At 40.0% G+C, this 12953-nt stretch overlaps 1 protein-coding gene across 16 annotated transcripts in view; it reads left to right on the forward strand.

Annotated features, from left to right (window-relative positions):
* The window catches only part of MAP4 (microtubule associated protein 4), a 235099-nt gene that overhangs the window by 99013 nt on the left and 123133 nt on the right, over positions 1 to 12953 (forward strand). For 15 of the 16 annotated variants that reach the window (XR_001882164.1, XR_001882166.1, XR_001882165.1 and 12 more), the window contains exon 3: positions 8247 to 8315. Coding sequence is in view for 13 of the 16 variants with exons in the window: in XM_017855660.1 (XP_017711149.1) it covers positions 8247 to 8315 (69 nt within the window). In the remaining 3 variants the exon portion in view is untranslated. Of the gene's footprint in view, positions 1 to 8246; positions 8316 to 11028; positions 12498 to 12953 lie in introns of those variants that run through there. The other variant, XM_017855677.1, reaches the window with a different exon arrangement.

Consider the following 12953-nt stretch of genomic DNA (forward strand, 5'->3'; position numbering starts at 1 on the left):
AAGCGCCACCACGCCCAGCTAATTTTTGTATTTTTAGGGGAGACGGGGTTTCACCATGTTGGCCAGGATGGTCTCAATCTCTTCACCTCATGATCCGCCCGCGTTGGCCTCCTCCCAAAGTGCTGGGATTACAGGCGTGAGCCACCGCGCCCAGATCTACAGCTTCTGATTTTTTTTTTTTTTTTTTTTTTGAGGCGGAGTCTCGCTCTGTCACCCGGACTGGAGTGCAGTGGCCGGATCTCAGCTCACTGCAAACCCCGCCTCCCGGGTTTACGCCATTCTCCTGCCTCAGCCTCCCAAGTAGCTGGGACTACAGGCGCCCGCCTCGTCGCCCGGCTAGTTTTTTTGTATTTTTAAGTAGAGACAGGGTTTCACCGTATTAGCCAGGATGGTCTCGATCTCCTGACCTCGTGATCCGCCCGTCTCGGCCTCCCAAAGTGCTGGGATTACAGGCTTGAGCCACCGCGCCTGGCCCCATCTCTTAAATAATATTCTGCAAGCGAATGACTTTGTTAAACTTCACACTGCAAGAATAGAGCCAAGAACCTACCACGTACCCTTTACTCGGGTTTATTAATTGTTACTGTTTTGCACATTTGCTTTATCATTCTCTTTATATTTACATGTACTTCCTTCCCCTTGGATTATTTAAGAACATATGGTAGAACTCACATCTCTTTACCCAAGGAACTAGGCATTCGCACATTACAAGAATATGATGATAGAAATCAGAAGTTAAACGTTGATGAGGTACTCCTGTCTATCCACGAACCTTATTTCATTGTCATCAGTTGTCCCAACAGATTCAACACATTCCTTTCTAATTTTTTTCTTCTTGTCTGCAGTTGAATCTGGAATCACATTAGTTTTCATGTCTCTTCAGTCTCATTTAATTGGAACAGTTCCTCAGCTCTTCTTTGTCTTTCATGACCTTAATATTTTGAATAGTATGGGCAAGTTATTTTTTAGAAGTCCCCTAATTTGGGTTTGCCTGGCATTTTCTCATAATTAGATTCAAGTTACACATTTTTGGCAGTAGTACTATGTAAATATGATGTGTGTCCTAAGTGCACCACATCAGGAAGCACATGATGTCACTATACACATTATTGGTGGTGATAACTTTCATCACTTGTTAGTGTCTGCCTGTTTTCTTTACTGTATTTTTTTTAATTAAAAAAAACAACATTTTATTTATTTATTTAGAAACAGGGTCTTACTCTGTCACCCTAGCTGGAGTGCAGTGGCACAGTCTTGGCTCACTGCAGCCTTGACCTCCCCAGGCTCAAGCAGTCTTCCAGCCTCAGCCTCCCAAGTAGCTGGGACTGCAGGCATGCACCACCATGCCTGGTTTTTTTTTTTTTTTTAGACAGGGTCTCACTTTGTCTCCCAGTCTGGAGGGCAGTGGCACTATCTTGGCTCACTGCAACCTCTGCCTCCTGGGTTCAAGTGATTCTCCTGCCTCAGCCTCCCGAGTAGCTGGGATTACAGGTGCACACCACCACACCTGGCTAATTTTATATTTTAGTAGAGACGGGGGTTTCACCATGTTGGCCAGGCTGGTGTCGAACTCCTGACCTCATGTGATCTGCCTGCGTCGGTCTCCCAAAGTGCTGGGATCACAAGTGTGAGCCACCACCCCTGGCCACCTGGTTAATTTTTGTATTTTTTTTTTTTTTTTATAGAGACAGGGTTTTGCGATGTTACCCAGGCTTGTCTTGAACTCCTGGGCTCAAGCCATCTGCTTTCCCCACCCTCCCAAAGTGCTAGGATTACAGACATGAGCTACCACGCCCAGCCTCTTTACTGTAAAATTTATATTTTTCTCTTTGTAATGAATAAGTAATTTGTGAGGAGATACTTGGAGGCTATATATATATCCTGTATCTAATCCAACTTTCACCTACTATTTTATATTTTAGTATCTAAGCAAATAGCTTTTGAATAATTTTCTGGTTTCCAAGCCAGTTGAAATGTGTTCTGCTGCCTCTTATATGAAAGTCACATTTTATGAATCAGAAATTCCCTTTTGCACATTTTAGGTCAAAAATACCAGGGAGGCTGGGCATGGTGACTCACACTTGTAATTCTAGCTCTTTGGGAGGCAGAGGCAGGAAGAGTACTTGAAGCCAGGAGTTTAAAACCAGCCCGGGCAACACAGCAAGACTGCATCTCTACAAAGAAAAAAAATAAAAAATGGACTGGGTGTGGTGGTGCATGCCTGTAGTCTTAGCTACTTGGGAGGCTGAGGCAGGAGGAAAGGCAGGGAGAAAGTAAACAGGTGTGTGCAAATAAGACTTCCATTATACATATTATTCACAATTAAATCTCTCATTTATGCTCTTCACTGGAAAAAAATTTGCCTTTAATTCCACAGATCATTTATAAAAAGACTGTTTGGGAGTTATGCTCCAAAGCCCACCATGACAGAGATAGTATGTCAAAGGGACGCAGGAGTCAACTGAAAGAGTTCCCCGTTTTCAACACTGGAAAAATTTGAGCAACAAAATAAATAAAGTAGTATTGAATTAAAGCACAGTGGATGAGGCTAATCGTGGTGGCTCATGCCTGTAGTCCCAGCTACTTGGGAGACTGAGGCAGGAGTATCACTTGAGCCCAGGAGTTTGAGACCAGCCTGAGCAACTTAGTGAGACCCTGTCTTTATAAAAATAAAATTGGCTGGGCGTGGTAGCTCACTCCTGTAATCCCAGCACTTTGGGAGGCCGAGGCAGGTGAATCACCTGAGGTCAGGAGTTAGAGGCCAGCCTGGCCAACATGGTGAAACCCCGTTTCTACTAAAAACACAAAAAATTAGCCGGGCATGGTGACACGCGCCTGTAGCCCTAGCTACTCAGGAGGCTGAGGCACGAGAATCGCTTGAACATGGGAGGCGGAGGTTGCATTGAGCCAAGATTGTGCCACTGCACTCCAGCTTGGGCGACAGAGGGAGACTCCGTCTCAAATAAATAAAATAGCCGACTGTGGTGGTGCATACCTGTTGTCCCACATTCTGGGAGGCTGAGGGAGGGGAGGATCATTTGAACCCAGCATTTTGAGGTTACAGTGAGGTGTGATTATACCACTGCATACCAGCCTGGGCAACAGAGCAAAACCCTCTTTCTTAAAAATTAAGTCAAAATCTTTGCCGGGTGCCATGGCTCACACCTGTAATTCTAACACTTTGGGAGGCTGAGGCAGGCAGATCACTTGAGGTCAGGAGTTTGAGATCAGCCTGGCCAATATGGTGAAAACCTGTCTCTAATAAAGATACAAAATTAGCCAAGAGTGGTGGTGCGTGCCTGTAGTCCCAGCTACCAGCTACTTGGGAGGTTGAGACAGGAGAATCGCTTGAACCAGAAGACAGAGGTTACAGTGAGATGAGATTGCGCCACTGCACTCCAGTCTTGGCGATAGAACTAGACTCTGTCTCAAACAAAAACAAAGAACAACTCTTCATTTTCATGTAATCCTATTTATTTCCTCAAGAAGGGTAGATCTTTTAAGACTTTGTTCTTTGGAGTTACAAACATACAATAAAAAATTTAGTGGCTTTAGTTTCATACAAATGAAATCAACCGGTATGAATTTTAACTGCTTTTTTTACTTTATTATCTTAGAAAATTTTCTGTCTGTATATATGAAGCTTTCTTTTTAACTTGGTCTAAAGTAGTGGTCTTAACTTTTGGTCACATACTCAGAATTCTGAGAAATTCTGTCTCTTTGTACATTAAGTTTACGTCTAAAATTTTGTAACAAAAGTTTAGTTGTAAAACATGGAATTTTGAGAATGTTTTACTTTTGCCGCATAAAAATAAGTTACCTCATTCTGCTAAATGTATCCAAATGCTTCTAAATATAGAACATTTTGATTTCCATCATCTAGTTTAAAAATATACGAACAAGCTGTTCTTTATCATTGGAAATTTAAATTCTTCTTCTGAGTCCTTGAACTCTTATTTCCATAACATGTCTCAGACTTTTATCCTAATGTAATACATTTTTATGCTTGAAAGTTTTTTCTTGATTGTGTTACCATGTTTCTGCTACTAAATATGTATGTAAACTTAAATTTTAATTTTTCAAGTTCCTGTAACAATAAGGTTCCGTGTTTTAACTTGGTCCAGAGGAAATTTATCAGTCAATCACATGTATTATGTTTTTTTTAAATCGCCCTTCATTTTCACTTAATCCTATTTGTTTCCTCAAGAAGAGTAGAGACAGGGCTTCACTCTGTTGACCAGGCTGGTCTCGAATTCCTGGCCTCAAGTGATCCACTCACCTTGGCTTCCCAAATTGCTGGGATTACAGGTGTGAGCCACTGTGCCTGGCCTACATATGTTGTAATTTTTGATGTTACTACTATAAAAGTTGAATTTTATTGGAAATGCTTTTCTTATGAGATGATGGGGTCTGTTATTTTTCTCAGTTAGATCATGGGTCTGTGGATCAATATTTCTTTCTCTTATGAAATAGGATTGAGCAATTTTTCCTGTTTTTGTAGCTATCGTAGTGAAGAAACCCTAATCACATAGGTAAATATATGGGAATGAAGTTTTTTTTTTTTTTTTTTTGGAGAAGGAGTCTTGCTCTGTCGCCCAAGCTGGACTCTGCCTCCCAGGTTCAAGCAATTCTCATGCTTCAGCCTCCGGAGTAGTTGTAATTCATATGCCACTACGCCGGCTAATTTTTTGTATTTTAGTAGATATGGGGTTTCACCATGTTGGCCAGGCAGGTCTCGAACTCCTGACCTCAAGTGATCCACCTGCCTCGGCCTCCCAAAGTGCTGGGATTACAGACTTGAGCCACTGCACCCGGCCAGGTTCTTTATTTTATTCTTTTATTTTTTTATTAAGAGATAAATACTATAGGCGTGTGCCACCACACCCAGCTAATTTTTTTTTTTTTTTTTTTAGAGATGGGGTCACACTGTGTTGCCCAGGCTGGTCTCAAATTCCTGGACTCAAGACACCCCTCTGCCTTAGCCTCCCCAATAAATGGGACTACAGACACACTCTAGGGTGTCCTGGCCTTTATCTATATTTAGCTATTAGATGCCTGTTATCTTCCCGTATCGGTAACACGAAGTGCTCTCATTTCTTTTATTACTGTATACTATTTTACAATATTATAATGAATCTGTTGGTGGACATTTGCTGTTTTTAAGCAATGCCATAATAAACATTCTGTTTATATTCACTTTTTTATACTTTTATATCTCTTTGTGAACTAAATACCTAAAACGGATTATTGAGTTGAGTATTGCAGAATTTGATAGGCTGCCAATTTGTCTCATAAAAAGGTTGTTCCTGTTTACATTCCCCCAGATGATGTAATGAAATTACCCTTGTCAACACTGGTTATCAAATTTTAAAAGGTTTTATCACTCTAGTAGCTGCTCTTATACCACTCGCAGGATATCAGTTTTTGTAATTTCCATTTTCTTATAATATGCATTTTTTAAATGAAGCAAGTTTTTTAAAATATGCATTCTTTCTTGAGCGAGGAAGAATAAACCTTATAAACTTATTGTGTGAATGTGAAAGGGAATTTACTTATGCCAAATGTGGGATGGAGCATATTTATGGCATCTCTCTGGATAAGTAAAATGCAGTTTGTGAAGACTTAGCAGGGTATATGTTACACAGTGGGCATGTAACAGAATTCCATTGTCTTTCCTTCCATTATTTCCTTCTTTTATTTAAATTATATTCGGTTTTGGACTGTCTTGTTCTTTTACATTGTTCTCTTTGGCCATTCCTCTTAAGTAACAGAATGATCTTTTCAATGAGAAGCTTGTGTGAAAGATTTCTGCCTTGTATTTATGAGGACTAAGGTGTTGGACAGCATGTTTGTGGTCTTCCAAAGTAAAATCTTGCATTTTTTATTTTAGCAGTATATATTGTAGATATTTACTTATTGTCTTAGGAATAATATCTCTAAATTCTTGAGTCAGCAAGGTGACTGCAGAGCTAGACTGGTTGCTAAAATGTTAGATATAGCCAGAGACTTTCAGAAAAAGTCGTACATCCCCAAATTGATCTATATAGTCTTATATGCAATTGCATATAAGATCCCATCAAGAATTTTAGTATAAATCAAAAACTGATTCTAAAATTTATATGGAAAAGCAAAGAAATAAAACAAGGCCAGGCGCAGTGACTCACACCTATAATACTAACACTTTGGGAGGCCAAGGTGGGAGGTTTGCTTGAGGTCAGGAGTTTGCGACCAGTCTGGGAAACATAGGGAGACCCCATTTTTCCAAAAAATAATAATAATGAAAAATTATCCAGGTGTGGTAGCATGCACCTGTGGGCCCAGCTACTTGGGAGGCTGAGGTAGCAGGATAGCTTGAGCCTGAGAGGTCGAGGCTTCAGTGAGCCACGATCGCACTACTGCACTCCAGCCTGAGTGACAGAATGAGACCCTGTCTCAAAAACAAAACAAAACAAAACAAAAACATTTTTGGAAAAGAAACAAGTTGGAGGGCTCATATTACCTTATTTAAGACTTATGGCTGGGCCTGGTGGCTCATGCCTGTAATTTCAGCACTTTGGGAGGCTGAGGCAGGCGGATCACCTGAGGTCAAGAGTTCGAGACCAGCTGGCTAACATAGTGAAACCCCCGTCTCTACTAAAAATACAAAAAAAATTAGCTGGACGTGGTGGCACCTGCCTGTAATCTCAGCTACTTGGGGAGGCTGAGGCAGGAGAATCTCTTGAAACCAGGAGGTGGAGGTTGCAGTGCGCCAAGATCACGCCACTGCACTCCAGGCTGGGCGACAGAGAGAGACTCCTTCTCAAGACAGATACAGTAATCAAGACAGGGTGGTATTGGCAAAATGGATAGACTTATAAATTGATGGAACAGAACAGCCCAGAAATAAACCAAAATGTAATATGGTCAGTTGATTTTTTTTGTTTTACAAAGGTGCAAAGGCAATTCAATAGAATACAGATGACTTTTTCAACAAATGATTCTGTAATAATTAGGTGTCAATGTACAGGAATAGAAACTTAGACCCACATCATTATACCATATACAAAATTTCACTCCAAATGTACCATAGGCCTCAATGTGAAATGTAAATATGAAAACTATAAGACTTCTAGAGGAAAACATGGGGAAAAAAATCCTGTGACCTACTTCATAAAATTAAAACTTTTGCTATTTTAAAGACACAGTTAAGTAAATGAAAATACAGTATAAGTTAAAACAGAGAAGAAATTTTACAAAATTTATCTGATAAAGGACTGATATTTGGAATACATAAAGAATTTTAAAATTCAATAATAGGAAAATAAACAGTTCAATTTTAAAATAGTCAAAAATTTTGACCATTCAAGTCACCAAAGAAGACAAAGGGATGGCAGAGAAACACATGAAACTATGCTCAACATCGTTAGTCATTAGGGAATGAGATACAACTAATTTCCTTAAAAAAAAAGGAGTCCTCTGCTTCCAGAAGTACATCTGGTTACCTCCAGCTGATGCAATCCTCATCCAGAAGCAATGATGGTACCCTGGATTTCCTGTGTGGGAATTAATAAGTAATTAATAAATGGCCTCAGCCGGGCATAGTGGCTCACACCTGTAATTCCAGCACTTTGGGAGGCCAAAGCAGTGAATAACCTGAGGTCAGGAGTTTGAGCCCAGCCTGGCCAACATGGTGAAACCCCATTTCTACTAAAAATACAAAAATTAACTGGGCATGGTGGCAGGTGCCTGCAATCCCACCTACTCGGGAGGCTGAGGCAGGAGAATAGCTCGAACCCAGAAGACAGAGGTTACAGTGAGCCGAGATCGCACCACGGCACTCCAGCCTGGGTGACAAGAGCAAAACCCCATCTCAAAAATAATAATAAAACAAATGCCCTCGTATTCTTGGAGCGTTTGATTTGGATTTGAATTGCTGATACTAAACCTGTGTTGCTCCATGATGGTTTTACTGAATTTAATGGTAATCTTTGACAATTTACAGAATGAAAAAGATTTAGACTTGCTATTACGAAGAGCTGTCCTGTGGAACTGGTACTTAAAAGAGCTTGGGTGCCCTAGGAATTAATGATTCTGCTCTGTTCTGTTTCTGGGTTTACTTTTATTAAATCTTTAAATTTTGAACAGTTTTCAATTGCTTTAACCTAATGCTACAAAGAGTGAGAAAAACTCCATTAATAAGACAGTGGTTGGATCTGTTTTTCATTTTTCTGTCTGTCACAATGGGTAATTATTTGTCATTGTTGCAGATACTCCATCTTCTAAACCAACACTGCTAGCCAATGGTGGTCATGGAATAGAAGGGAGCGATACTACAGGTAAGTGATTCCCGGGATTCTCCAAATGTGTAGGTGATGCACTTACAATGAACACCTTGATAATCTCCTTTGAAGAGCATTATTAATGGAAGCATATGAATTATTTCTGAGGGTGGTAGTGTTCTTGTTGGATGTGTTTAAACCCAGGACATTGCCATGTAAAATCTCCAACAATGGAAGGAGAATAATGAGTTTCCTTTGATATTTTTTGAATATTTATTGGAGCTGTACCACACAAGAACTGGATCAACCTTAAAATACTTTTGTAGATGCAGAATAATAATCACCAAAATATGTTACATGGGAGGAATTTGGCCACTACAGCTCTTTAAAACAGCAGATCTCTTCCCTGAATCACATTGCATTTAGCTTTCTACAGTTCAATGTTAGGAGTTATTAATTTTGCCCCCAGTGTGTTTCCTTTATCTTTCCCTTAACTGTTGCTTTTGAAATTTACTTCTAACTGAACTCTTAGCTCTTTACTAGGGTTTTGATATTTTTTCAGTTAGCACTGAGTTCCTGTGGGTTCCTGTCTCATAACCAGCACGAACCCCCTGCCCCAATGTCTTTATAGTGAGCAAAATTCTCAAAGCAGTAGCAGGAGTCCCAGGGATATACCATATAAATATTTTCTTAAGTAGCTGACATGAGTGTTGCCTGTTTTATTTTCATAAATACCTGCATTTACTTTGCAGTTGTGATCAGGCCAACACTGCTAACCCAAATGAGTTGACTTCTAATGATCAATCCCATTGTTTCCTACAAGTGTGCTCTTAACTGGGCCATACATTTGATTCATATTATTGCATTGGAGGTAGTTACTAGATTTGTCGTATTTCTGTATTTCTCTTATATGCATACCTCAGCTATGAGAAGCCCTTCTCTGAGCCACCACAGGATTTCTATAGGGCTTCCAGAAATCCTTCTGTTAGCAATAGCAGCTATTCTAGGATTTACTCTTTATTCTGTGACCATAGGAAAGTTGTGTATATATTTATACATCAGTTTTTTTGATGACCAAGTTCTTTTTGTTGTGAATGTTTACCAAGTGACATTTACATCCTTATTAGCAACTTAATAAATTAGGAATTCTTTACTTTAGAAGCTAGAAGCAACCAGAAATGCCACTTTATCTTCCAGTTTTGTGAACTGATGTTTTTGTATTTCTTTGATAATCTCAGTCAAATGTAGTATTAACTTTCTGTGTCTGCTTTGAAAGCAGTCATCTATGTGATGTGGTTTTTAAGAAAACATTTATGCAACTATCCCCATGATTAAAGGAGAAGTCTGAACACGAACTTTTAAAAAATGAGTAAATTCAGCTTTCTTTAACCAGGAAATAGTTAACCAGGGTAAGGAAAGGCTGGAGGGGATTGATTTGATTAGGCAGTTGAAAGACTGGATGCCATTTTCATCCAGGAAGGAAACAACTACAAAAACAAGAGTAGATTTCTTCTCTAGTAGGAAGTCACGCCTGACCAGAAGAGACTCATACTCTGTGTAGCAGGTGCTTACTGCTGCCAGGTCTTAGTAGTACAGAATAGAAGAGTAAAAACTGTATCCTGGCCCTCACTGTTTCAGGATTCCCTTGACAAAAAAGAACCTGGCTCTTTATGAACTGCCCATGACATTATGAGAGTAGGTCGTTCTGTTCTTGGATACCGCTCTGCCCTTAGGTAGCATATAGTTTGCACACCTGGGTTGTTTGAGTTCTGAATTTAACCACTCAACTGTTAAAATAGGTACTTGAGGCCGGGCGCAGTGGCTCACGCCTGTAATCCCAGCACTTTGGGAGGCCGAGGCGGGTGGATCACCTGAGGCCGGGAGTTCAAGACCAGCCTGACCAACATGGAGAAACCCTGACTCTACTAAAAATACAAAATTAGCCGGGCATTGTGGCGCATGCCTGTAATCCCAGCTACTCGGGAGGCTGAGGCAGGAGAATCACTTGAACCCGGGAGGCGGAGGTTGCAGTGAGCCGAGATCCCGCCATTGCACTCCAGCCTGGACAACAAGAGTGAAACTCCATCTCAAAATAAAATAATAAAAAAATTTAAAAAAATAAAAAGAAATAGATAGTTGGCCGGGCATGGTGGCTCACACCTGTAATCCCAGCACTTTTGGGAGACCGAGGCGGGTGGATCACCTGAGGTTGGAAGTTTGAGACCAGCCCGGCCAATATGGTGAAACCCCATCTCTACTAAAAATACAAAAATTAGCTGGACGTGGTGGCACGTGCCTGTAGTCCCAGCTACTTGGGAGGCTGAGGCAGAAGAATCGCTTGAACCTGGGAGGCAGAGGTTGCAGTGAGCCGAGACCGTACCACTGTACTCCAGCCTGGTCGACAGAGCAAGACTCCGTCTCAAAAAAAAAAAAGAAAAAAAAAAAGATACTTTACTGAAAATATGCATGTTTTATTGGGGAGGGAAGGTGGAGGGAGGGGATGACAGTGCATGTTTTTGGAGCAGTGGTGACTTCATTCTAATTTGGCCATCACTACCTGGAGCATCTAATTCAATGCCATTTAAAAAATTCCCATTTCTGTTTCCTTCAGAATGTAATCTATAGTCCTGAGAGCAAACCAACTTCATTAATAGCTTGGGTTTATGAGCATCTTGTGATATTGAACTTGCTGTTTACTAATGACCTGTGCTTTTCCACCCTTTCCTTCCCCTTCCTACTTCTTCCTCCCTTTCTATTTTTCTCCTCCTAGAAGCCTAGCGTGTCTCTCAACACTGGGGCTACTGCAACACCAGACCAGTGATCTTTCCTAAGCACCGTTATACTTCTAAAATCTTCAGCATTTTGCAGAGCTTTGCTTTTCCTTCCTGGACACGATATAGAAGAAACTGAGGGTAGTTCTTCGGGGCGTATTTCTGCTGATGCCTGAGCAAACAACCTGCTTCCTCTTGTGCTCTGCAGGGTTTGATGGAGCCTCATTTCCCTTTGTGAACACAAAGTGCAAAATGAATTCTTTTAATTTTAGTAATTTTACAAAGGTTATCTGATGTCTTTTATTTCTTGTTTTCTTCATGATTTTATCATTTGATTCATTCTCACATTTTTTTCCTTTAAATATTTTTAGTTGACCTTTTTCCTTTGGTTTTCAAATCTTCAACATAAATCAGAATAGTGTAACATCAAATAAGAACATGTGTTTTCATAAAGGGGTTGAGGCCACCAGTACTGCAGTGAATTTCCTTTTCTCCTCCCTCCTCTTTTCCTCTGAGCTTGCTTTTAGGGAAGGTTAATCTTATAGGCTACCTATCTTTCTCTCCTACTAAAATCTGAATAATGATAGATATTTTAATTTTAAGTTTTAAATTTAGGATTTCTCAGAGCTACTCTTGAGTATTTTCCAAATTAAATCATCCTTTATTATTTGCAAGTTGGACCATTTGGAGATGGACTCTTAACTATCTAAGGATTGTTTCGAAAGGACTTTCTTATTCTCATTCCTAATTTTTTCAAACTAATTGCTTAAATCTAGAACCAGTTGAGATTAGTACTGTACAATGGTAAGCTTTGATTGTATTTATAGAAATATAACATAAAATATGGACCATGTTTTGAAATCTTAGAGGAATTCTGGTTTAAGATCTGAAATACTTTAAAGTTTTCTGTCATCTTACTGATTATGGAGGTTCTTATAACCCCCAAGGTAAAAATTATTTCAGCTTAAAAGAAATAATTGGCACCATGTTCTGAGAAAGATTTTGAGATATACATTGTTTTTTGTTTTTGAGATAGGGTCTCACTCTGTCGCCTAGGCTGGAGTGTGGTGGCGTGATCTTGGCTTACTGCAACCTCTGCCTCCCAGATTCCAGTGATTCTCCTGCCTCAGCCTCCCAAGTAGCTGGGATTACAGGCGTGTGCCACCACACTGGCTAATTTTTGTATTTTTAGTAGAGATGGGGCTTTACCATGTTGGCGAGGCTGGTCTCGAACTCCTGATCTCAAGTGATCCACCCACCTTGGCCACCCAAAGTGCTGGAATTACAGGTGTGAGACACTGTGCCTGGCCAGATGTACATTGTTTTAGATCCCGTGATACAAAACTACTTTTGAGATGGTAAGATTAGAATATCATGAAAGTTTAAACTGAATCCCTGCAGCGACTTCTGGAATTTAGGAAGCATTCCCTCTTCTACAGCAATCTGGTCACAGGGCTGGATTCTCTGAAATGAAATTTGTTCATTTCATCTAGGTTATATAATTTGTTTGCCTACAGTTCTCAGTATTCCCTTATAAACCTTTTTTATTCCTGTAAGATTCATAGTGGTATCTCCTTTTTATTTCTGGTTTTAGTAGTTTGAATCCTTTTTTCTTAATAAATGTAGTTAAAGGTTTGTCAATTTTTTTCATCTTTTGAAAAACCAACTTTCAGTTTTGGTGAGTTTTCTCTATTTTCTCTCCTCTGTTTCCTTTATTTCCACTTTAATCTTTTTTTATTTCCTTTCTTTCAAGAATTAGCACCATCTCTGGCTAATTTTTGTATTTTTAGTAGAGTTGGGGTTTCAGCATGTTGGCCAGGCTGTTCTTAAACTCCTGACCTCAGGTGATCCACCTGCCTTGGCCTACCAAAGTGCTGGGATTACAGGCGTGAGCCACTGCACCCAGCCAGGTACTAATTCTTGA

Source organism: Rhinopithecus bieti, unplaced genomic scaffold, assembly GCF_001698545.2.
Source record: "Rhinopithecus bieti isolate Rb0 unplaced genomic scaffold, ASM169854v2 scaffold_39746, whole genome shotgun sequence".
Taxonomy (NCBI): Eukaryota; Metazoa; Chordata; class Mammalia; order Primates; family Cercopithecidae; genus Rhinopithecus; species Rhinopithecus bieti.